The sequence below is a fragment of the Chelonia mydas genome, chromosome 3, assembly GCF_015237465.2.
Source record: "Chelonia mydas isolate rCheMyd1 chromosome 3, rCheMyd1.pri.v2, whole genome shotgun sequence".
Lineage (NCBI taxonomy): Eukaryota > Metazoa > Chordata > Testudines > Cheloniidae > Chelonia > Chelonia mydas.
The window spans coordinates 202,832,675-202,859,326 of record NC_057851.1 but is presented as its reverse complement, the minus strand read 5'-3'; the positions used below and the strand labels follow the sequence as shown (position 1 = coordinate 202,859,326).

The window sequence follows — 26,652 nt, the reverse complement described above, 5'->3', positions numbered from 1 at the left end:
GCTGTAATGTGGGTATCTCCCCCTCATCCTCCGCAGTGAAGACTGATACAAGACTTCAGTGTGCAAAAAATACTACTTCTGTTGTTCTTTGAGTGTTTTATTCCCTTTTTATTGTATAGTTTGTGGGTAGTGAATCCTATAGTATTACAGAGAGATTTTTCATTACAGTTTTCACTGACTCATAAAATATTCTAATTTTTCTCTTTTGGGGTGAAACTTCCCAGACTTCATTTCAGTCTAAAGGTGATGTGTGGGGGGTGGACAGAAAGAAAGAGACTTCACAGAGACCTCTTCCCAGAGTTTTGAGGTTAGACAAGGGTATTTTTTTTGCGGGTGCGGGAACAGTTGGACCTGATCAGCACTTCTGAAAATTCAGGCCCAGGGTTGAAGTCAGGGGGGCTCAGTATTTAGGGAGGGATGCTGTGATTTTCCTCCTCAGAAGGGTTGATGTATGATTTAACTAGGAGAGGCATGAGGAAAGCGGCCTGCTCTGGACAACGTGGGGGTGTCGTCACCCCTGCAAACCCCCCATTGCAGGGCCCTGGCAGGGAAACGGGGGTGCCAAGGAGGGCTGAAGAGCCCTGGGTTGACATTTTCTCTTCGGGTGGTCTCCGTAGCTGCCCTGTGGAAGGGGCAGGGAGGGTAGGGGTGGCCACACGCAGTGCCCGGTGCAGGGGTGGCAGGTCTGGGGGGGAGGGGATGGAAGAGCAGCCTGCGTTGCCCCACGTGCCCAGACCCGGGAAGGGATCTTCCCTCGCGCTGCCTGTGGAGGCCTGGATACCACCCCCCACAGTGGCCGCCGTGGGCTTGTGCCCGCTTGCCCCCACTCAAGATGGCCGCTGTGGGCTTGTGCCCGCTTGCCCCCACTCAAGATGGCCGCTGTGGGCTTATGCCCGCTTGCCCCCACTCAAGATGGCCGCCAGGGGCTCGCTAGCCATCTTTGGTGTGGGCAGGAGAAGCTGGAGCCACCCCCTGAGGCCCTAGCGACGGGCCGTGCCGTCACGTGGTCTCCCCGCCGCCTCTGATTGGCGGGGGCGGTCGCGGCCTCGCCGCTGCCGGTGCGATGTAGGGAAGGGCCGGGGCTGAGCTCGGGGACAGGAGCCGCCGCCCCCGGTGCTGCCGGCGAGAGACGGGGCCGCGGGATGAGAAAGCGGAACGAGTCCGTCACGCTGGAGCACGAGCGCCCCGCCGGCCCGCCCGAGCCGGGCTGCAGCCTGAGGCGCAGCCTGCGCCTGGCCGGCGCCGCGAGCGCGCGGCCCCCCGGGGAGCCGGCCATGAAGCGGCCGCTCGGCAGGTGAGGGCGGCCCCGCGTCCCCCCTGCGGCGCCCCGGGCGAGCCCGGCCCCGGCGGCCCCCTGGTGGCGAGCCTGAGCCGAACCCCGCATCACCTGCCCGGGGCCGGGCCGGGGAGTCCCAGGCCGGGCCGCTGCGGGCCCCGGGGATGGGCGGGTACCGGGCTGCGGCCGGGGGCGCAGGGGCCCTTGCCCCCGGGGTCCGTTTATAAACCCCCGCGCTCGGGCGGACTCCGGCCGGGCCGGGCTCTGCTGCCGTGGGGCCCCCCCCGCGCGCCCTTTGGGGGCCCCCCCCGCGCGCCCTTTGGGGGCCCCCCCCGCGCGCCCTTTGGGGGCCCCCCCCGCGCGCCCTTTGGGGGCCCCCCCCGCGCGCCCTTTGGGGGGCCTCCTCGCAAAAGCCGAGGCCTGTCGGGGAGCAGGGCGATGGCGATCTGTCGGAAGGAGCCCGGACCGCCCCGAGGAAGGGGGTGGTTTTCTAACAGCTGACCCGCGCTTAGGGGGTGGCAGGGAGGGAAAGGGTTTGCGCTGTTTTTGAGTTCTGTGAGTGAAAGAAAATAAACCGGTCAAGAGTCATCCTTCCCAAAGGCATACCCACACGCGCGCACAGTCCGTATGGAAAAATACCCTGTAAAGTGACTTTTTTGTATTATTTCTATGAACAAACAGATCTTCCTGATTCTCCCCCACCCCCCGCAAAAGGGGTGAAATACAATGCTGTCCTGTAATAGGCAATACACTTATAAATGAGAACTTTATTGATGCATGTTTTCCCTTCAGTTTATCTTTTGTAAATGCCCAAAGGTATTTTATAATTGAGACAAGAACTTTGTGGTTTGGGTTGCTGCAGCCAGATTGTATTTATGAAGGATAAAACCACCGTGTAAAACGTTGAGTGCCTCTTGGAATCCTACAGATTATCCTTCTCTTCTGTTGCTTAATTACCAGATACATTTTTCATTTATCTATTTTAAAAAGTTATTTTTGTTTAGTCATTTCTCTGTACTGAGGCAAGCTTTTGTGCTGTTTCTGCAAATTTTGGTTTGCACACTGCCGATGAAAGAGGTCTTAAAAGAGAAAATACTTATTGGTAGCATTTTTGCTTAAATTTATGACCTACAGCTAACAGGTGGAGCTACTGTCAACACTGTGGTACATTAGCACAAGTATTTGATGATGGAGGATGGCATTCATTTGGTCTTGTTTTGGATTGAATAACTGCACAGTTGATCAGCTTCCCTTAGTTTTCTATTTGTGTAACAATTTTCAAATCTAATCTATGTCTGAATAGATTACTTTAAAAACAAGTGTTAAATAAATGACAGGTCAATTCCAGCAAGTCTGGTTTTGGTGACTCTCTAAAACAGGAAATTTTGGGCAACATCTGAGAGATTAAAAAAAATAGTTTTTTATTGCATTATCTATTAAATAATACAGTATTGTTAATTGATATTCATTTTTTTCTGGGCTCAAATTGTCAATGTACTGTAATGTTTATACTATACAGATTAGTTTGTATAAGTTGTTTTGGAGAGGGATGTTGAAGGAAACTGCAAGTTTTGGCAGCTGGATGGGGGACATTTAAGGTTTCTGGAATCTGGAAAGGTGTGTCAGACAGTTTGGTATTGTGGGATAAGCATATTAGCAGTATGTTCCTGATTAAGTAGTCATCGGTGAAATAGTTAATGACCACCAAAATGTTAGTGATAGATTTCGGAGTCAGAATGATTTTGGAGGAGAATGGGGAAGTCTGCATTTCTCAGAATTCTTGTCTTGGGCCTGGTCTATACTAGAGTTAGGTTGAAGGAAGCCGCCTTAAGTTGACCTGTTAATGTATGTGTCCACAATACTGGGTCCTTTATGCCGACTTAAATCGCCTCTAATGTCAACTTCTGTAATCCACCTCTGCGAGAGGCGCCATGCTTAATTAGATTTTCATGGGTCGACTGTGAGGTAGTGCAGATGCAACATTGTGTAATTCGACTTAATTGGCCTCTAAGTGGTGTACCACAATGCTCACCTGTGACCGCTCTGGAGATCATTTTCAACTCTGCTGCACTGCAGCCAGGTACACAGGAAACAGACCCTCCCCTGCTAAAGCCCCAGGAATTTTTGATTTCCCATTTCCTGTTTGATCAGCATTGGGAATGTGCCAGTTTGAGCACAGCTGATCATGGAGACTACACGCCCCAAATGCGCTCCAGCCTGGTCTGCAGAGGACGTGATGGATCTCATTGCTGTGTGGGGAGAAGAATCTGTGGAGACAGAGCTCCAATCCAACAGAAGAAACACTGCGATCTATGCGAAGATCGCTCTTGGAATGAGGGAGAAGGGCTACATGAGGGACGGACAGCAGTGCAGCGTGAACATAAAAGAACTTCGCCAAGCGTACCAGAAGGCAAGGGAGGCAAACAGTCATTCTGGTGCTCAACCCCTCACATGCTGGTTTTACAGCGAGCTGCATGCGATTCTTGGGGGTGACCTTACCGGTACCCCCACAAGCAACGTGGACACCTCACAGGTGTGAGTCTAGGGACAACAGGGAGAACAATATGGTGGATGAGAAGGAGGAGGAGAATGGGAGACAGGCGAGTGGTGGATCCAGTCTCCCTGAGAGCCAGGAAATATTTTTAACCCTGGAGCCCTGTGGGTCGTAGGACATCATGGTGTCTGACTGTGATGTCGGGGAAGGCACCTCTGGGGAGTGTACAGTTACAATCAGAGTCCAGTTAAACTTTAGCAGGCACACACGTTCTGTGGTATTGTATGTTTACTGTGAAGAAAAAGCAGAGTTCTGTGGTTCTCAGCTTACAAGAGGCTGCTCCAGCTACGCCCCCGGAAAAGACTTTTTATGTGGACTGGGATAGCTTGGGAATCCTCCATGGATATCTCTAGGAAACTTTCATGGAGGTACTCTGCAATCCTTTGCAGAAGGTTTCAGGGCAGGGCAGTCTTATTTCTTGGACATTTTCCCACACAACTGCTGAATTAATTTGCTGGCATCATTGTGGTAACAGCATAGCAATATAAGGACCAGCATCTCCTTCCTTTTCGCCTCTGTTACTCTCAGGAGACTGATTTTTCCCCTAGGCGACCCTATGTGATACGGGGGAAGTTCTCATTAAAAGTGCGCTTACAAGAATGGGGCGGGGAAGCATGTAGACCCACCCCACCCCCCACATTCCGGATCGCCAAACCACACGGCCGCTAATGTGGCTTTACTATGCTCGGCATAGGTCAGTAAGTAATTTAATGGCTGATATTCTCACCACCTGTGAGATTCCGTAATTTGGGAGTGAAAACGTTCCCCCTCCGCCCTGTTCGTAAACAGCTTCCTTTGGTGCTATGGGAAGGGGCAATTGTTTGACTAGCTACCTCTGCTCCCAACATGAGCATGTCATAAACTTCATTAAAAGTGTGGTAACCTATGACTCGGTGTGGCGGGGGGGCCGCTACTCGCCATGGCTGGCACAGTGAACGGTTGCGGGTTCTGATTATGGCTTGCACCTAGTGAAATAAGTTTTGTTTTGTTAATGAAAATGTCCTTGCTATGGAAACGTTTTATGCATGTACAATGGTACCTTTCTTTTTTCCCATGACTGACAGCTGGAAATGTGTCCTTTGGCGTGTCATCAACACCTGAAAGCCAACTTTAGCTGATTAGAAGGAGGAAAAAGAGAACGCAGGAGGACATGTTCACCAAGATAATGAACGCCTCCGGGACAGCTGACACAGAACTGAGAGTATGGAGGATTTCATTGTCTGAGAAGTTAGACGTGGACATGGAGAGCAGAAAAGCTTCCCGTGAGTGTGCGATGCAGGATGAGATGCTTCGGATTATGTGGGACCAATCAGATGTTGAGGAGTCTGGGTGAACTGCAGGAACAGAAGCAGGAGAGTAGAGACCCTGGTGGTCAGCCAGCATCACCTGGTGCAGAATCCCCCTACCCCAAGCGTTCCATGAAGTGTGGGTGAAAAGTCCATTATCCCTTTCACTTAACTCAGGGGTAGGGTACAAGGAACAGAAGGCGCCCATTCACGGACCTTCGATGGTCTAGAATGTGGTGTTATGTTACACCGCTGAAAATGTTTCTCCTGTTCCAGCTTCATAACCCCTTTTCCCCAAAGCTAACTTTTTTTTCCTGTTCTCCCTCTTTACTTATGTTTGTTAAATAAAGTAAATGGATTTGAGAAATAAATGTTATTTATTGAATAGAAGCAGTGGGCGTTGGCATGGGGTTGGCTTTACAGGGACCATGATACAAGCCCAGGTGAAGCTTTGGGAATATCAATGCAGACAAGCAGGTCACATAACTGTGACTCATTATTGAAACGGCTTTTCAAAGCCTTGTGGATACGCAGTGCTCCTTGCTATACTCTTCTTATTGCCCTGGTGTCTGGCTGCTCAAAAATGGCTGCCATGTGATCGGCCTCAATTGTCCACTCCTGTGGAAAATTCCCCCCTTTTTTTCCAAAGACATTATGGAGCAGGCAGCTATAACCATGCGGATTTTCTCTTCACTGAGGTCCAACCTTGTTAGTAAAGTTCTCCAGCACCCTTTCACACAACCAAAGGCACATTCAACCACCATTTTGCACTTGCTGATCCTATAGTCGATCCGTTCCTTGCTGCTATCCAGACAGCCGGTGTATGGCTTCATGAGCCATGCGAGCAAGGGGTAGGTTGTGTCCCCCAGGATAACTACAGGCATCTCAATGTCATCAGTGTTCATTTTGTGGTCTGGAAGGAAAGTCCCAGATAGCAGCTTTTTGAACAGACCCCAGTTCCTAAAGATGTGCCCATCATGAATCTTTCCAGACCATCCTGCGCTGATGTTGGTGAAACGCCCCCTGTGATTCACCAGCGCTTGCAGCACCATTGAAAAGAATCCCTTTCGGTTTTATGTACTCTTTGGCAAGGTGATCTGGTGCCAAGATGGGGATATGTGTGCCATCTATTGCCCCACTGCAATTAGGGAACCCCATCGCGGCAAAACCATCCACTATGTCCTGCACATTTATCAGACTCACTTTTAATGACCCTGCACACTTGAAGCACAGCAGCTCCCATGGTTGATTTACCTACTCCAAATTAATTCCCTACTGCCCGGTAACTGTCTGGCAGTGCAAGCTTCCAAATAGTGATCGCCACTCGCTTCTCCACTGTCAGAGCAGCTCTCATTTTTGTGTTGCTGAACTGCAGGGCAGGGGAAAGCTCTGCACAGAGTTCCTGGAAGGTGGCCTTCCACATTCGAAAGTTCTGCAGCCACTGCTCGTCATCCCAGACCTGCAAAACGGTGCGGTCCTACCAGTCAGTGCTTGTTTTGTGGGGCTAGAAATGGCGCTCAACAGAGTGCAGCTGCTCTGTGACTGCCAGCAGCAACTCGGAATTGTTGTTTTTTTTTTTGTTTTTTTTTTTCAATGGCTTGCAGCAGGGCTGCTTGCAGGACATCGCTATATTCCGCGTGGTGGACCCTACTTTGGCTCTGGAAATACTGAAGAGAAGGCACGAGGTGTTTTGAGATGCTCACAGCAAGAGTGCACACCTGAGAAGGCTCTGTGCTTCTGGGGTTATGGCATATGCATGGGGTTTTAAGGCACGAAAACCACTGGGTTGTTTGCCACTGATATGAGGGAGGGAGGACAGTGCATCATGGGATGCCGACGCAATGTTCCCATTCTCCCCTGCGACAATGTTTTGGTCCCAGGAGGCATTGCACAAACTTCCCAAAACACACTACAGCAAGTTGCACTTTAGGATAGCTACCCATGATGCACTGCTTTGTGCATTGATGCAGGCGTTGCTAGTGAGGACCTATTCCATCGAGATAATGAGTGTGGTGTGGTCACACGCAATCGACTTAATTCATTCGGAGGCTTGAGGTCTGTCTGCAGACTCAGAAAAACAATACATTGGTTAGACTAAGTTAATGTTTTTAACCTTTCCTGCATAAACACTAAAGATCTTTACTTTTAAAATAATAGCTTAGACTGTTGCTCAACTCTGCAGCAAAGGTTGACCCTGTGGCTGATCCTATGATTCTGGAATGCACTAGACTGTGAGGGTAATGCCAGTTGTGTGTGTGTACAGTGCTAGTGAATGGTGACTTTAAAGTAGTAGCAGAGTGTTAGCCTGGGCTTCCCAAACAGGATTCTCTGCATTTAAGGTTGCTCAAGTGCACGTCTTCAGAGCAACATAAGCACTAAACATTAAAGTAATCATAAATTTAGGTAACATTTGCAGAATACAGTACCAATCTACAAGGAGTAGCCTACCACCATCAGTATGTTAGATCACACTAGTAACGTTTCTGTCCCTCTGTTTCAGTTCATGCTGCCACCCAGTGTGCATACATCCCAGAATGGAGAATCACACTGAAGTGCACAAACACCTGTTTAATTAGCTATTTTGTTGTAGCATATTATGAGTATACATTTGAAAATGGTTGTGTACTTTTGGATAAGATTTGTGTGGTTTGGTTGTATACTGTAGTTGTGACCTTTTTTTAGTGGTAATGTAGATGTTGCTTTTCAGAAGGTAAGAAATAAGTGTATGTAATCAGTGCTTGAATTCTTTGTCTGGTATATGGAAATACTAAAACTCTAAATATTATACAGTCACATTTTCAGAAATGTTCACTAATTTTATGGACCTCCAATTCCTGTGTTCCTACCTTGAGAAATTTTCAGCCTTTCTGAAAATCAATCAGTTTCTTCTCAGTTCAGGCACAAAAAATTAGTGAATGATTTTGAAAACAGTAGCCATAATTATTAAATATAGCATTGGAACATTCAGGTGTAGGTTGTGCCATTGCACCATGCTCTAAGTTCTTGGTATCTCTCTATCTACAAAAGGTCTCATAATTTTAACTTTAAGATCTAAACTACTTCCAGTGCTGGCTGCTTTAAAAGCAGGATCTTCAAGACTGCTGAAGATTGGTATGTTACAAAACAATTTTTGCCCCCACCCCTTTAAAAATGTAAATAACACTGATAAAGCAATATAGTGATAACTTGTGTGGACTTGATTCTTCTGAATCCAAATTGTATTGGAGATTAGAAACAATTTTATAAGTGTTAAGCAAAAGCACCACTTAATTTTAAACCATATTAATGTAGCATCAGAAATCAAAGAAATGTTATGCTTTTAAAATGGTCACTTGATTCTCTTGTCAAATATCCTTCTCTGTTGTTCCTTTATTTTATTTTTATTAGGATGGTAATTTCAGAGTGCTTCCTGTCGGAGTTAATAACCAGAACCTGAGCTTAATAAATGGCTGAGGAATTTCACTTGGGTGGTAATCATATTGTGGGCTAATAGGAAGGCCTTTAACTTAATATTATCAAATCTTAATTTAAAAAATAAGATTAAAAAATGCTACAATTGCTTCCTCCCGTACCCAAACCAAAATTGTCTGTCAAACTGCTGAAATAAATATATAAAATATATTTTTAAACAATTGCCTTTCCTCTTTTCTCTCCTCCCATGTTTCTCAAATGTGGGGAACAGTGTGTGAGAGAGACCCAGAATGACGAATACAAAAATTGTTCGTAAAGGAAACTTACACCCTGTGGGATGCATTCCTTCAGTGTAAATAACTGTCTTTAGCTTCTGTTTCATGATTATTTCTGATGTAGATACATTCTAATAGTGAGTGGACACCACATTTGTGTGAACTTTGGGATTGAAGTGAAGGACATTTGAGCGAGATGTCACATCCTGTTGCACTTATCATAATTGGAAGGCGGAAAGGGCATTCTTCATCCATCCCTCACTCCCAGTTCTCTTCCTTATGAACGGTATTTGGGAAACAGGTATCAGTGGTCATTTGGTCAAAATTTCGACAATTTAGTTTTGTACTACCCTCTGATTTTCTTTTTCAAAGCTTTGTGTAATTTGAGTATTTAAAATGACATTGGCAACTTGAATTTTTTGGAGCAGACTAATTTTTCTGACAATACTTCTAAATTTTTAAATTTTCAGGTTCCCTCTCCTGTGTTTGTGAGGGTCTTTTGGGTGGGTCTAAAAGCAATGCCTCTAAACAGGCATGGGCCACACCCTCTCCCCCTTCTTTTTATGTACATGCTTGCCTTTTGCCTCTTCAGTTTCAGCTTTGCTGCTGCTACTAGGAAACACCCTCTTGCTGAGCCGGGGGAAGAACACACACATGAGCTCTCTCCAGAACAGGGCATGAGTAATATTGTCAGGTTAGTTTGTAGGACAGAAAGTGCAAATGACCATCAACAAAGCTGTGCCACTGATTATACACGGTGCTGTCAAATACAGAGTAAACAAACTGGAAACATTTTTTTTCCTTTCATGTAGAGTTGTTAGGTGTTTCTTGTGACATAGTAAGTATAACATTTTCAGATGGAAACAGGATTTTCAAGTTAAATGTTTAATTGTTGACACCAGCTACATAAGTGCATCTCTTTTGAACTGTGACTGCTTTTAAGATCAGCACATACTTTACTCCTGGGGGAATTCTGCGCCACTGCGCAATGCAGAATTTTGCAGAAATTAACATTGTGCACGCAGCATTTCCTTTCTCCCACAGAAATGTGCTGCGGACCCAGCAGAGCCCAGCTCATGCATAGAAGACACTGCCAACGGGGGGAGGACGGAAGAGGGAGCGAGCTAAAGGGTTCCTGACAGCTGCAGTTCCCAGCATGCCCTGAGGGAAGGAGACAGCAATGCGCAGGAAACTCCATGCAAGCCTGGGACTGAGCATCAGGCTGTTCCTCCCTTTGGATCCCTGGGCTCTGGTTTTTTGGCAAGGGGGGGGCCCTGCAGCTGGGCTCTGGGGGAGAGGGGGTGCGGGTGCTTGGCCCCCCGGCTGGGCTCTGGGAGGGGGAAAGGGGGCAGAGAAACAGGAACTGGGTTGTCATAGGGGAACTTTCTACTTCTGGGGGAATTTTTGTGTGTGTCTGTATTGTTAGACGTACTTGCTGACAGGTATTTTGAAATAAAAAAAATAATTGAAACTGGCGTAATTATTTAGCGTTATTTTGACAAATAGCATTTGCAGAATTTTAAAATATCGTGCACAGAATTTTTAATTTTTTGGCACAGAATGTCCCCGGGGTAATACTTCTCCAATATGTTCATCTGCACCTGTATCTGGAGGGGTGATGAGTGCCCATTAAGGCTGAGATTCAGGTATGCCCTTTCTCCTTTAAGGTTCCTTCTAACTCTCATATCAGTGAATCTTCACCAAAGTATTACTGAACTATTTTCTTGTTTTGTTTTCCTCAAACTCTTCTAAAAATTTGGGATTAAACTAAAGAAGGGTAATTTCAGGGGCATTTGGTTTTGTTTTGGTGAAATTTGGGCTTATAAGGGGAAAATTGACCAGAATAACTGTTCTATAATAACGCCTTGTGTGGACGCTCTTATTCCAGAATAAGTCTCCACAGGGGGAGTTATTCCAGAATAGCTATAGCACTTTAAATACACCCTGCCTTATTGTGGAGCAAGTTCCTCATGTAGACAAGTCCTAACTCTTCATCAAGTATGGAAGAGCTTCTGTAAGAGGGCTTGAAAAATCCACTTACAAGTTGCGAGTAGGAAATTTTTTTCCTCCCTGGAGGAAGGGGAGCCTAAGCCGCCATCATCTGCAGAACTAGCTTTCACTTAGAAACAAATCCAAGTCCTCTTCCATAAACTTCTGGCACTTAAAGTTACGAAAAAAGCTTTCCAAACATGAATAGAAGCTATGTTGTTTGCTAAAGCTTGTGACAGACAGCTATCCAGTGTTACTGTTGTTCAGAGCTTTCCTGAGTCCCAGCAGAGTTAAAATAAAATGCTCTGGTTAATTTCACAGCTGATTTGGCAGTAGTAAAGCTTAAAATCATGTCAGTTTTGTTCTGCTGCTGTTTATGAAAGAAGTGAACATCAGCAGAGACGGTCACTGGAGCTGTTGATGGGTTTGTAAGGGCCTAAATGGAAGCTGGAGTACTGGTAAATTGGTGGGGGCGGGGAAGGGGAGAGAGGGAAGGTATCTTACTGGAGAAGAAAGTGCATTCTTCATTCCAGCTACCAGAGTTGGGCTTAAATTTATTAGACACTTACTAGCCAAAGGACAGTGCTCCCAGGCAGGGTCTGGGGCAATCTCTTGGCAGAAATGCCGGCATCCTTCCTTTTCCTAGCACTTGGACATGCAGGTGCTGGGCTTTTGTTGTCTCTGAACCTTGGTAATGGTAGCTGGGCCTCTGACTAATCAGTGTTTGGTTAATATTTTAAAATGTATTCTTTGATATTAAAGCTTTGTTTACAACACATAAACTAGGGAAATGAAATCTAGATGGAGCTACTATAAGATGGGTGCAAAACTGGTTGGAAAATGGTTCTTAGAGAGTAGTTATCAGTGGTTCACAGTCATGCTGGAAGGACATAATGAGCGGATTCCTGCAGGGATCAGTTCTGGATCCGGTTCTGTTCAATATCTTCATCGATGATTTAGATAATGGCATAGAGAGTACATTTGTAGAGTTTGTGGACCATACCAAGCTGGGAGGGATTGCAAGTGCTTTGGAGGATAGGATTAAAATTCAAAATGATCTGGACAAACTAGAGAAATGGTCTGAAATAAATAAGATGAAATTCAATAAGGACAAATGTAAAGTACTCCATTTAGGAAGTTGCACATACAAAATGGGAAATGACTGCCTAGGAAGGGGTACTGCGGAAAGAGATCTGGGGGTCATAGTGGACCACAAGCTAAATATGAGTCAACAGTGTAACGCTGTTGCAAAAACATCACAAAGTGATGTTTTCTGTATTAGCAGGAGTGTTGTAAGCAAAACATGGGAAGTAATTTTTTCTGCTCTACTCTTCGCTGGTTAGGCCACAGCTGGAGTATTATGTCCAGTTTTGGGCATTACATTTCACGAAAGATGTGTACAAATTGGAGAGAGTCCAGAGAAGAGCAACAAAAATGATTAACGGTCTAAAAAACACGACCTCTGAGGGAAGATTGAAAAAATTGGGTTTGTTTAGTCTGGAAAAGAGAAGACTGAGAGGGGACATAACAGTTTTCAAGTATGTAAAAGGTTGTTACAAGGAGGAGGGAGAAACATTGTTTTCCTTAACCTCTGAGGATAGGACAAGAAGCAAGGGGCTTAAATTGCAGCAAGGGAGGTTTATGTTGGACATTAGGAAAAACTTCCTAACTGTCAGGGTGGTTGAGCACTGGAATAAATTGCCTAGGGAGGTGGAATCTTCATCTTTGGAGATTTTTAAGAGCAGGTTAGACAAACACCTGTCAGGAATGGTCTAGATAATACTTAGCCCTGCCATGAGTGCAGGGGACTGGACTAGATGACCTCTCAAAGTCCCTTCCAGTCCTAGGGTTCTATGGATGTGTGAGAATTCTGGCTTCAGGTAAGGAAAATATGAAAAGCAGGAGCAGATGAACTTTCCTGGTTTTTAAAAATAAAATAAAATAATCCTGTGTTGAAAGGCTTTGAGCGCTGGCAGCTCTGTAAGTTAGCCATATGTTTGCTATTTAGTTGGCTTTGCAGCCTTTAAGAACATGTGCTTGTCAATTGTTTCAAAGCCTGACTTGTAAACAAGTCAGTTGCAGAGGGTATCTGAACTACTTTCTGAAAGTAGTCAGTCAGCTGACTTACAGTCTGTAATATTTTGGCACCATTTAGTATTCTTGCTGACCTGAATGGGTAGAACCTGTAGGCAGCAGCTGTACCTCGGGGGAGGAGTCAAAGCAATAGCATTACACTTCTTTTTAGATGCTGAGCATAATGTATTTCCTCTTTTTCCTATGGGAGTTCTGCTTGAGGTATACATGCACCTCTCGATTCCTTGAGTGGAGATTTCGAGCTAGCAGTGTCCATTTGGTCTGCATATACATCCTATGTCATCTTGTGGCAGACACTGATACTGCACAGGGGTGTGTGGACAAACAGTCCTCAGTTCCTTCTCTACTGCCTTGGCCTGAGATGCAACTCTAGCGTGTCTTCCTAGCGCATACTCTGCCTTCTGTTTTTATTGCAGTTAGTTGTAGGTTAGTGGTTAGAATAGTTAGTTAATTTTAGGTGAGAGAATTTTTCCCCCCCACTTTTCACTCTGGGAGACTTGTCTGATCCTGGCAGGCATGCCTGATTTGTCAGGCTTCAGACATTGCCTATCTTGTCAGGAGGCTATACCAGTAAGCAACGGGCACTGGTTGCCTCGTCGAGGTGTTTTTTTTAGAGTGCTGCATCTGTGCAGTTTCTGCGCACTAAGTGGCTTGGCAGTGTGTACACCTCAGGAGTTACCGCGCTCAAAGCTGCTTTAATGCGCAGAAACTTGCCAGTGCAGATGGGGCCGAAGAGAGTCAGCTCCAAAAAAGACCAGGTCCCCATCAAGGTCCTCTGTCTCTGAGGTTACTGTTGGAAGAATAGTAAGAGGCCATTATGGCTCCATCAGCAGCTCGTTAATGACCTGAAAATCAAAAAGGAATCTTACAAAAGATGGAAATATGGATAAAGTGCTAAGGAAGAGTACAAAAGAATAGCACAAGCATGTAGGGACAAAATCAGAAAGGCTAAGGCACAAAATGATTTACTCCTGGCAAGAGACAAGAAAGACAATAAGAAGAGATTCTTTAATTACATTAGGAGCAAGAGAAAGGAAGGAAAGTGTAGGTCCTCTATTTAGTGGGGAGAAGGAGATCTGATGACATCAAGAAGGCTGAGGCGTTTAATGCCTGTTTTGCTTCAGCCTTCACTAAAAAGGTTAACAGTGACCAGATACTCAACACAATATTAACGAGGGGGAAGGAACACAAGCCAAAACAGGGAGAGAACAAGTTGAAGAATATTAAGCTAAGTTAGCTGTATTCAAGTAGGCAGGGCCTGATGAAATTCATGCTAGGGTATTTAAGGGAGTAGCTGAAGCAGTCTCAGAATAGTTAGCAGTTATGTTTTGGGACCTCACCATCCCCCATAAGTTCTCAAAGAATGGAGAAGGGCAAACATAGTACCTATCTTTTAAAAGGGGAATAAAGAGGACCCCCAGGAATTATAGACCAGTCAGACCTAACTTTAATATCTGGAAAGATACTGGAACAAATTATTAAACATTCAGTTCGTAAGCACCAAAAGGATAATAGGGTTATGAGGAATAACCAGCATGGATTTGTCAAAAACAAATCATCTCAAACCAACCCAGTTTCCTTCTTTAACATGTTACTGGCCTAATAGATAGGGGGAAACCATTAGATGTGAGAGATCTTGGTTCTAGGAAGGCTTTTGACTCAGTCCCACATGATATTCTCATAAACAAACTAAGGAAATGATAATTTCATCTAGAAAACATAAGGTGGGTGCACAGCTGGTTGAAAGCATGTAGGGACAAGAGTAGTTGTCAGTGGTTCGCTGTCAAACTGGGAGGGCATATTGAGTGGGGTCCTACAGCAGTCAGTCATGGGTCAATTGCTAGTCAGTGTTTTCATTAATGAGTTGGATAATGGAATGGAGAGTATGCTTATAACGTGTGAATGACACCAAGCTGGGTGGGATTGCAAAGATTTGGGAGCACAGGATTAGAATTCAGAATGATCTTGACAAATTGTAGAATTGGTCTGAAATCAACAAGATTAAATTCAATAAAGATAAATGTTTAATATTACACTTAGGAAGGAAAAATCCACTACACCAGACCCTCGCTAGAATGCGCGTCTATGGAGCGCGAATTCACGTATAACGCGGTCACAGCCATGGATCCCAAATTTAATTACTTTAATTGGAATTCATTTTAACGGGGTCCCCGCGCTAACACAGTACTGTGCATGGATCCCAAATCCCACGTTCTAGTGAGGGTCCGGTGTACAACTACACAATGGGGGATAACTGGGTAGGTGATAATAGTGCTGAAAAGTATCTGAGGTTATAGTGGATCACAACTTGAATATGAGTCAACAATGTGATGCAATTGCAAAAAAGGCTAATATCATTCTGTGGTGTATTAGTAAGAGTGTTGTATATAAGACACGGGAGGTAACTGTCCTGCTGTACTCGGCACTGGTGAGGCCTCATCTGGAGTACTCTGTTCAGTTCTGGTGCCATACTTTAGGAAAGATGTGGACAAACTGGAGAGTCCGGTGTAGAGCAAAAAAAATGATAAAGACTTAAAAAACCTGACTTATGAGGAAAGGTTTAAAAACACTGGGCCTGTTTTAGTCTTGAGGGGAAAAAAAAGCTTGAGGCAGGATTGGATAAGTCTTCAAATATGTCAAGGGCTGTTATAAAGAGAACTGTGATCAATTGTTCTCCATGTCCACTGAAGGAAGAACAAAAGGAAATGGGCTTGATCTGCAGCAAGGCAGATTTAGGTCAGATATTAGGAAAAACTTTCTAACTCTCAGGGTAGTTAAGCTCTGGAACAGGCTTCCAAGGGAGGCTGTGGATTCCCCATCACTGGAGGTGTTTAAGAACAGGATTGGTCTGGGGGTTTACTTGGTCCTGCCTCAGCTCAGGGGGCTAGACTTGATGACCTTCCAAGGTCCCTTCCAGCCCTACATTTCTATGATTTCATTACAGAAAAAAGATGCTTTTGAGTTTTTTTTTTTTAAATGGTAGCTCAGAATTTGCAGAATGTAGCAAAAAATTGTGAAGAGACGCTGATTCTTTCAGCATAGCAGTACCAGAAAAAAACCAAGCTACTCTACAAAATCATCTTAAATCTTGTTACATGTGATATTTGATTTCATAAGTGGTAATGGAATGGAGAAAAATGTGTAAAGCATTATCCTATTATAAAGATGTTCCTAGCATTTAAGACTATCATTTCACACAGGAGCAGTTCTGGTATATAAACAAGATCTGTGTTGCACATGATGAGCTAAAGGAAAGTAAACAACCTTAAACTGTTAATCCCCAGGCCTGGTTTTGATCCCAAACATTCATTGTTGCAACCACCCTTGGGTGCAATTATTAAGTGTTTGCAATGTACTATGTAAGTGCTAAGCACTTAAAATAACTGTAGCATCTGCTTAGTTCTTCTTCCAAGTTTTTTAGGGCAGTAGTTTTCTTGTGACATATGCATAATTCCCCTCAACACTAATGTGAATTAGACTCATATAATGGAGAATAATGTCGCTATTGTCTGTACTGTACACTCAACATATTATGTTAATTTATTTTAATTATTTTGCCACACTTTCCATTCTTATTTTCTGTTATCTTCAAGGGGATGGGAGGATTTGTTTGTGACTTTTTCAGGTTACTTTTACTAATTTAGAGGTGATCTGGAACTGGGTGCCTATTGTAGAATACCAAAAGGGACTAATTGTGATAGATATGGTAATTTCCTGCAATATCCTTGAAAAATCATATTGTATCTTATGCAAAGTTTATGTATATTGCGGGGTGGGGCTGTATGTAACTTCTCTAGCCTGGAGATGTGATGTGAGGCCAGGAAGTTCAAAGAATTATACTGAAATTGTGCAGACAAGAATGGATTTTTGGTGACACAAAGCGTGGTGTAGATTTCCTGGGAAATACCCAGGGAGAGTTTAATGCAGATTCCCCGTCTCCAGTTATGAAAAAACTCAGGCTTTTGAAGCTATATCATGAGGAAAGGGGTGATTGTCTGATGATTACCTGTTCCAAAGGCCCAGCCTATGTAAAGGACCAGGCTTATCGGTCCAGTCTGAGTTCTGGTTCAGAATCTGATACAGTTATGAACTTGTAACCATGGGGAAAACCCAGTTGTGGGTCTCAAAGGACAGATGCCTACCAGTTGAGGGTGACCTTTGTGTAAGCTTTTTAGCATGTGTGTAGGTTCTTTTATTGGTTTCTAATGTTTTCTCTGTAACACGTTCACCTTAAGAATAAATGTGTTGGCATATAAAGAGCAGTGGTGTAACTTGTAACTGCAGGCAGTACACTGGGCGTAGCCTGGAGGGAGAGCAAAGAGCAGACATTAGTCCTTTAGACCGTCTGGCTTGCTGGGGCTATCGCAGGGCAGGCAGAGAACTGTACAGCGTGGAAAACCCTCTGGTCAGGAGAGAGAGAGACGTGGGTTTCAGCCCATGAAAGGTGACAGCTGAGAGGAGTGGGTGCTCTTGAGAAACAACTCGGGGGAATACAGGTGCAGTTGGCCTGAAACTGACACTAATAACTTAAATCAGGCCCGATCCTTAAAGGTATTTAGGCACCTGGCTCCAAATAAAATCAATGGAAATTAGTTGCCTAAATACTTCAGGAGGATCTGGGTCTCACTGAATGTTTTTCTTAAAGGAGCTTGCAGCCTTATTCCTCCCTAAACCTGACTTTCTGTAAAATGTTTAGAATCTCTTCTTCGGACTGTAGGTATCTCTTCTGTAATCATATTGTGTATGGAGCTGGTAGGAGGGCTAGTAAGAAGGCCTGGGGTGCAGTGTACTCAATATGCTGATGCCACCTAACTGTTATCTCTCTGATTTGGGTGATGCAGTTAAGAGGATCAGACAGTGTCTAGTTGAGACTGGGGCAAACACAACAGCAAGTTGGCTGAAGCTCAAGCCAGACAAGAGTAAGGTGATGGTGGATTGTAGAAAGCAACTGGAAGAGATGGCAGAGGTAAAACCCTTTGACGTGATTATGTCCACCATTAGTTACCACAGTTCACATTTAGGAGAGATTTTAACACCCCTGGCTGCTATTTAAGAATCACATTATAGCAGTGACCCAGTCCGCCTTTTTCCCAGCTCTGTCTGCCAAGGTGGTTGCAACCCTTCTTTCTACATGTGGACACTTGCCACTATTGTCCATCCTATTGTTACCTCAAGATTAGGCAATTGCAGTGTGCTCTACATGGGACTATGCCTTGGAATCATGCGGAGGCTGAAGCTGGTGCAGAATCCAGCGCTTCACTTATTGAGCAGAGCATCTTGCTCGGCACATGTGACACCAGTGCAAAGTCTGAGATCTGCACTGGCAGCCCGTTGATCTCTGAGTGGAGTTTAAGGTGTTGGAGAAAAGTCAGTATGGAAGATCTTTCTCTTGGTGTGGATATATTGCAAAGCAAGAAAATAGCTAGTTTAGTTACATTGCTTATTTCACTCCTACAATTTTCAACATTTCCATACTTCAGTATGGTACCATCTATTTAATGTCCATGAAAGAAGAGTGGTTATAACTATTGATGGACTGAGGTTTTCGCCTGGTTACATTTTAAACAGGCATCCCCCTAATGACTAAGGTGTAATGTGCCATTAACAATTAGTATTTGGAATGGGTGGCTGAGCAAACCAAGACATGGTTCAGTTCAGTTCTGCTTTCAAAACATGGGAAATGAAAGACGTTGTGCTCTGACTGTGTGCCAGATAAATGCACAGTCATCAACTTTTTACTTCTCTGTTTTTACTAACTAAGTACTCTGGGGTACTCTGTCAAACCCTTTTTGCAACCTGACTGTTCTTAAAACTGTAGCTTGCTCAATTTTGATAGTGGGTCAGAGTTCTTTCTTGTGTCATCTTGAACAGTATATTAGCTGTCCAGGATTCTGTCCTACAACCTTAGGGCTAAATTCCATTTTGTTTGAAATTAATGGCAAAACTCCAGTTGACTTCAGTAGGATCAGGATTTGGGCCCCAGAACAACTCGTTCCTCTCTTCCACTCCCCCCGACTTTTTCCTCCTACAACCAGTCCTTGGCACTAATCATACAGTCATCCTCGGTGAGTAGATGGTTGATGGCAAAGTAACTCCTTGAGTGTGAGAGGAGAGAAAATTGGAAAATTCCGTTACACTGACAGAGCACTCAAATGAGAGAAACAGGAGACTTAAAAAAAAATAAAAATAAAATAAGAGCAACCCTTTTTATTGCAGATCCCTAAAAATATAACTTAAAAGGAGAGGCTTAAAAACAATGACGAGTCTGGTGGCACCTTAAAGACTAACAGATACGTTAGACTCCTGGTTGTTTTTGTGGATAGAGACTAACACGGCTACCCCTCTGATCCTAAAAACTTAGCTATGCTGTAAGCCATCTGAAACCTCACAACTTCAAGAAGGCTTATATGAAACTTAAAATGTTTGGGGTGAGGAGGGATTTTTGTTGTTTTGAGGATGTGGAATATTTAAAATTTTTATTAAAGCTAATGTTAAAATTATATAATACGCAGGTTAAGGAAAGAGTATCTGTACATCTGGGTGTAGTGCTCAGGTTATCCAAAAGTACAAAGTTTGGCTTAAAAGTCATAAGATACATATAGTACATAATCTGTAATAACCAAAATTTAGGTGAATAAATTTAATGACACAGTTTAGATATTAGCATCCAAATATTTGGGTACATCACTCCTGAAAAGTTATACAGAGAGTTGATTGTAAAAAGCAAATATAGGAATGAGTGTAGATTGTCCCTCAGTGATTTGAAAATTTAGGATAGGTTGTCCCTTAGAAAATACAATCCATCAGGGAAGTTTGTCAGTTACTTTCCCGACTTTGCTTCTCACTGGCACTCCAGTATTGCCGATGTTTGGTGATGTGTTCTAGATAGATGTCCCTCGATCACCTGATGACACCATGAGTTGCCGCATCAGCTGAGCACAGTGCTGACCGATTCCTCATTCTTGCAATACTCGCTCGTTACTGGGGTCCCGTGTGTCCACAAGGTCCTGCTTCAGGGCTTTGGTCCGGGGTAACCCATAAGGCTTCTATCAAGGTTCCAGTTGGTTGTGTATGAGGGTAAGGGAGTACAGCTGATAGGCTCCTCTCAAGCATGACCACCTTGTAGGTAGGCAAAACTAGTGGGTTCTATTACTACCACAAGAACCCAGAGCCCATGTGGGTTCTTCTGCTCTCCTCTGTTGTCCAGAAGCAGGGTTGGTTCCCAGCACGTCAGATACAAATGGGCAGAAAGTCACTGGCCAGTTATGGAGCTTGTGCTCTGATGTCGACACAGAGTGTGTGTTTTGGGGCCAACTTAATGCCTAGTCCACTGCTCAGTTACCATTCCCCTTCCCTTGTTTTTCCACATTACCCCCACCAGCTCCCTCCCTTCCTCATTCCTAATATCTAGAGAGTATGGCAACTAGGGGTAAGGCTTGGAAATGTAATGGATGTTTTGCTTCTTGTTCACCTCTTCATTGCAGAGTTCTGGACAGGAGGACCCAGAATTTAAAGTAGCTTTCTGTTGAACCATTCAGGGTATGGGCTGGTTGGAGGAATATTTAAAATTACTTGAGAAACATTTTGAGTGATAAGAGCTGGAAAAGAGATCCAGGGATTTGATTCTTCCCAGTCTTTCAGTGTTATGGCGTTTAGCTCTGCTTTGGGCACATTTCCTGTGTCAGCTCCTATAAACAGCTTATATGAGATGAATAGCACCTTGCATATTGTAATAACTGACCTCTGCTTTCATATGCAAACAATTCCAGGTACTGAGGACTAGTTACACTTTGTCCTCCGTATATGGAACATAGTTTGCTGGTATGTCAGCTTTACAACTATCTGTCGGTACAGAGCAAGGAAATCTGAATGGCATGAAGAATTTTATTTGGATTTGAGGCATTACTGATTAAGGTCTGGGCTGGTTTCTTCACTGCACCTGGCTAGTGGATGTTCATCAACAAATATTTATAAATGCAGTACTGTGTATATACTGTTTTAGTGTCTAATAACTTATTTTTGGAGAGAAGATATTCAGGGTCTGAAGATCTTATTTGTTGGAGTTGGTATCTTCTTAGAAAATACTCTGAAAAAAATGGTTTGCAAATATAAGTAAAATTTTTGTGGGAAGTTGTATTTACTTTGAAGCTGTTCAAAGCTCAGCCCAGATTTATCAGAGATCTCATATAAGAAACCTTTGTCCTCCTGTTATTTATAGAAATATTTCCTGTATTAAGTAATAAATATCCTCTTAGTTGGGCAGAATATAACTTTTAGCTTGTCATGTTGTCTTCCATGCCTTTTAAGTGTTTATTTTTTAAAAGTGACCTTGGAAAAATGACAACACTTTAGTCAAAAGATCTGTTCTTGTGCATCTTCAGAGTAACTGCTACATGCAAAATGGTATGGAGAGCCGGGTAGGGAAGGCTGTACCTCCCCACACAGCCTAGTGACTGCCCCCCTCAGAACCCCCGACCCATCCAACCCCCCCTGCTTCTTGTCCCCGACCGCCCCTTCCTGGGACCACTATCCACACCCCCATCCCTAACTTCCCCCCCAGGACCCCACCCCCTATCCAGCCCCCCCCCCCCCCCCCGTTCCCTGTCTCCTGACCACTCCCCTCCCCCGAACCTCCGCCCCATCCAACCTCCCCTGTCCCCTGACTGCCCCCCGGGGCCTCCTGCCCCTTATCCAACTTACCCTTACCCTTACCATGCCGCTCAGAGCAGCAGGACAGGCTTATTTGAAAGCCTGGGAGGTGGGCAGGCGCAAGCCATGCTGCCCACACGGCGGCATTGCTGCGGGAGAGGGGGGACAGTGGGGAAGGGGCCGGGGGTGAGCCTCCCTAGCCAGGAACTCAGGGGCCGGGAAGGATGGTCCCACGGGCCGTAGTTTGCGCACCCCTGCATTAGACTATATGTCAGGTACAGGAAAGCTATCAAAATTAAGGCAGGAAAAACTTAAAGGACATGAGTAGTTTTTACCAATCTAGGAATATACAGCCTGATTCTTTTTTTAAAAAGACACGAGTGATTTTTTTTTAACTATTACCTTATTTAGAGTGCATGTTCTTCACAGCAGAAACTATGTAGTCTTCTGTGCCTAGTACAGTGCCAAGCACAATTATCAGAGTTTAATAAATAATAAACTAGGCCTTGAGTAATCTTGTTATCCTGTCCACTGTCTCTCCTCGTCTACCCCTTTATTTTGTTGTTTCTTTCTTGTCTTATTGAGATTGTAAGCTCTTTAGGGCAGGGACAAAAGACTATCTCACTCTGCTGTAAGGTGCCTGGCATCTGTTTGGACTCAGTAAAATAAATAAATGATTATAGATAAACTCACTTGAGTAATTCAAGATTTTCTAAACGATGATTTGTTGTTTGTTCATTTAACTTGTAAGTGTGTGTGTGTGTGTATGTATGTATGTATGTATGTATGTAAGACAACTGTGTAATCCCAGGGGCTTGCTGTTTTAGAGCCAGGGTCTGCTCCATTACACTGCAATGAATATGGTGTAACTCCATTGACTTCAGTGTATCTTTCTTCAAAGTAGTTATTCCAGAAGTACAGCAAAGTAACTGAGATCAGAATCTGTCTCTTAATGATTCCAACAAGAAGTGCACTCAAATATGTTTCAAGCAAAGATCAGAGGAGCAGTGTTATGCAAACTACCTCCTCCACACCACAGACTTGGAAATCTGGAAAGTCAGCAGAAAAAATAAAATCTGTGGAAATCTTCTGTTCTGTTCTTTGGACTGCATCTCTTATTTTCCTGTCCTGATGTTATCAGTCTAAATAATATGGCTACTTTGTTTATTTCCTTTATGTGCATGTATATTATAGAAATATACTGTCCTTTTTTAAGGAATGGCTGTATAAAGTCAAGTATCAAAATCCATATTCAGACATCTTATTTTTCTTTTCTCCTCTTACAGGCGATATGGATTGTGGTTCCGATTACGGAAGTTGTTAATCTGGTTGTTGGGAGTATACATAGCCATTCCGTTTCTAGTCAAACTTTGTCCTGCTATTCAGGTGAAGCTGGTCTTCTTAAATTTTGGTAAGTGCTCATGTCCTTTTTTCCTCTCTCTCTCTCTCTCTCTCTTTTTTTTTTTAAATGAAGCTGATAAAACTTTTTTTTTTTTTTTTTTGCCAGAGTTGCTTTTTAAAATTTTTTAGCAAATCAGACACTGTATTTGTCTTCCTACTTGTGTATGTTAGTCTGACAATTGCACCCATGTGTGACAAATGTGTATTGGTTCTCCCTACTTTGTCCTGTGCCAAAAAGCTGGAAAAATCCTTTGGCCATTGTACTTCAGCCAACTAAGGCGTAGGGTGTTGGCTGCTTTTTCATATGTGAGGCAGCTGTATTTTTGGTGTCCATCAAAATTCCATGGTGGGAACTGCCCAAAATAATTAGCAAATTAAAAAAAACACTTCTGTGCATTAAGAAGCTCTGAATTTGTTTAACTGTTGTGATATTTGTTCCCCCATCCAGTTATGGTTTGTGAAGGATGTGCCTTTTTATAGGTTTTGTGAATTAGGAGGCAGGTAGCCTCTTCAAGTTTATGGCTTAAATGCTAATTGTGGTAACAGTATGTTTTTATATAGATATAGCAGCCGAACTCCAATTAGCCTCTTAATCTGAAATGATCAGAGACTATACCTGTGGAAAAAGAAAACAAAATAGAATGTAATCTGTAAAGGGATTATTAAAGATGCAAATGGAGAGTATTCAGATGATCAAGATCCTATTTCAACTGAAAACAACTGAAATTGTTGACAGCGCATTAGTTTTCCAGACTGCAGTTCCTCACCCAAAAGCATTTTTAGGAAAATATACTGGCTGTAGCAGAAGAAACAGTGACTCGTCAGTGGCGCATTTACACCATCACTTGCAAATACTACTGCATAGGATTTTCCATATTATCAGATCAGCAGTCTTAGTCTTGTATTGTCTCAAGCCTTATCTATGCTACAAATGCTTTGTCAGCATAGCCATACCACCAGAGCCCCCAGTGTAGATGCAGCTTATACTGACAAGGAGTTTTTCTGTTGGCCTAGTAACACTGCTTTCCAGAACAAGGTTAATTGTGCTGACAGAAGCATTCTTCTGATAGCTGCATCGAGGCAGAGGATTTTGCCAGCATTGGCCTATGTGTGGGAATATGGGTGGGGAGGGGGTTGTTTCCTGACCACACCCACACCTCTGACTAGCACCTGTACTGACAAAACTCTGCCCTAGACACACTAACTCCAGGTGCTTCAGAGAGAGGCACAAGAGACCTTGTAATGGGAAATTATGGAATACCTGTCTGAGGGGAACTTCTTCTGTCTATACGGTATTAGTCCTTTAAGTCACTCCTAACACAGTAGTTAGCATGTGTAAAGCGAAAAAGCAAAAAGAAGCATCAAACTATGTATAGATCTAGCATATCCTCCTGCTTAGCAAAAAGAAACATCAAATTTAGTGTAAAGCATATATTTAGTTGCAAATTAACATGTTTTAATGGTTACCAGTGAATGACTATCTTTCTTTAGGAAAATGACTAAAAAGTACAAATGCAAAAAAAACCAAACCGTAAGTTACTTAAATCAGGGTTTCCTAATTGCTGATTTAAATAGTGATTAGAATCAGTGATTTTAAGTCATTTTGATTTAAATCAGTCTACCTTGACAAAGATTGTGTGTGTGTATCACTTGATGATTACCTGTTCTGTTCATTCCCTCTGGGTTACCTGGCACTGGCCACTGTTGGAAGAAAGTATACTGGGCTAGATGGATCTTTGGTCTGACCCAGCCTGGCCATTCTTATGTAAATATAAAAATTAAAAAACAATGCTTTTCCCAGTCTAATTTTTATATGTCTCAAGTTACAGGGCTTCCACTTGAAAGACTGCTCCCACTTTAATGGCTCTCCACCATGAGGCTAAATATCAGGAAAAGCTCCCTGAATTTCCTTTTTCCTCATTTCATCCCATTACTTCCAGTTATACCTGTTTTGTACCATTCTGAGCAATTCTTTTCCTTCCTCGATGCTTATACCTTCCCAGTACTTGTAGCCAGTTACCCATTTTCACCTGCGACAAAATGTCTTTTTGGCACAACAGACAAATGTAAAATTATTCTCCAAACACGTTGCGGTTTTTTGGACAGGTTTTAGAGTTGCATTGCAATTAGCAGTGTTGACTCGCAAGAAAATAGAATTTAAAAGTTCAAGTTTCTGACCTTTCACTCTTTCCTTTGTTTCAGTGAGGGTTCCGTATTTCATTGACTTGAAAAGGCCACAGGATCAAGGCTTAAACCACACCTATAATTATTACCTTCAGCCAGAGGAGGATGTAACCATTGGAGTCTGGTATGTAAAATTATGCTCCCCCTGACATCCCTTAGCATGTCCTCTGTATCCTTAGTGTGGAGATAGTACTTTGGATCCCAGTGCAGAAACCCTGTCTCTCAACAACTGTCTTTCTAGTCAATGGTCATGACCATTGCTTACGCTCATCTGTGCATGTGTGTATCTTTCTCAGGTTAGGGGCAGAGTTCATGCTAAAAGGTATGTAAATCTCTGGACCTCAACTGAACTAAGTTTTAGCAGCATGTAAAACACAGATAAATCATGAATGCAGGGAAGTTTTCTAATTTGGAAATTTGAAGGTGTTGCCCTGCATTGCTAGACAGGTCATGTCCCTGGACTGTGGAGGCGAGCTGATGAATTAGAGGTTTGCTCATCATCCATGTCTTCATGTTCTTCAGTTTTGTAAAATCATTGCAGTGGAATGTAGAAACAGAGGATCGGAGTATTCAGAGTGTGGGAGGAAAAATGTTCTCTAGAGAGTTGGGGAATGAAGAGGCTTTGCTCATATTCTAACCAGCACAAATCAGTATTGGTTTGTTTTTTTTTTGTTTGTTTTTTACTGAAATTCAGTTGTCACTTTAGTTCATGGAGAAGAGTTTAAGGTGCTTAACTATAGGCAGCTTCTTGCGTTCTCAGTGCGTCATCTGAGGCTTACAGATGTTGTGACTGGTGCTGCATAAACTTTTTTTGAGCCGGTCAGCATTCAAGATGACTAGTGAGCTAGTTTTGAACATCTACCTTTACTGATAGCTTTCTATTCTCTCTCATTGCACCTGTTTTTTTTTCTAATTTTTTATAACCATGAAGAAAGTTCCCTCTGTCTTAAAAAGAACAGAGATCACTACAGAGTTAACAACGAGGAGTCTGGTGGCACCTTAAAGACTAGCAGATTTATTTGGACATAAGCTTTAGTGCATAAAAAACCCACTTCTTCAGATGCATGGAAAAGAAGTGGGTTTTTTACCCATGAAAGCTTATCCCCAAATAAATCTGTTAGTCTTTAAGGTGCCACCTGACTCCTCGTTGTTTTTGTGGATACAGACTAACACGGCTACCCCTCAGATACTCACTACGGAGTTGAGATGTATGTAAGAGTAGCAACCAGCTAAAAAAATGTTAGGCAGCTCATGGGGGATGGGATGAGGTGGGGCTAGTTTTTAGTGATCCACCCAGTGAAGTCAAATTGATGAATCCTGGGAGTCCGTTTGAGTTTGTATTGTAGTTTGTGTGTCATATCACTGATACAGTGACAGGATGGGGGTCTTTCAAACTTGAACTGATTGGAAGGAGTATTCTCTTCTGAATGGTGCAATAATAGCCTATAACATAAAATTCTTTATTTGTAATGAGGTCCACAGATCCATGACATTGCATAGTCTGAGCTGTGCATCCTTGCAGGTAGACCAAAC

At 43.5% G+C, this 26,652-nt stretch overlaps 1 protein-coding gene across 2 annotated transcripts in view; it reads left to right on the top strand.

Moving 5' to 3' along the window:
• The first annotated feature begins 939 nt into the window (after positions 1-939).
• ABHD12 (abhydrolase domain containing 12, lysophospholipase) overlaps positions 940-26,652 on the top strand; it is a 54,222-nt gene continuing 28,509 nt past the window's right edge. Inside the window, exons 1-3 of one of the 2 annotated variants that reach the window (XM_037896373.2) lie at positions 940-1,294; positions 22,821-22,945; positions 25,138-25,243. In XM_037896373.2, coding sequence (XP_037752301.1) covers positions 1,143-1,294; positions 22,821-22,945; positions 25,138-25,243 — 383 coding nt within the window. In that variant the 5' untranslated portion in view covers positions 940-1,142. Of the gene's footprint in view, positions 1,295-1,707; positions 1,924-22,820; positions 22,946-25,137; positions 25,244-26,652 lie in introns of those variants that run through there. The other variant, XM_043544215.1, reaches the window with a different exon arrangement.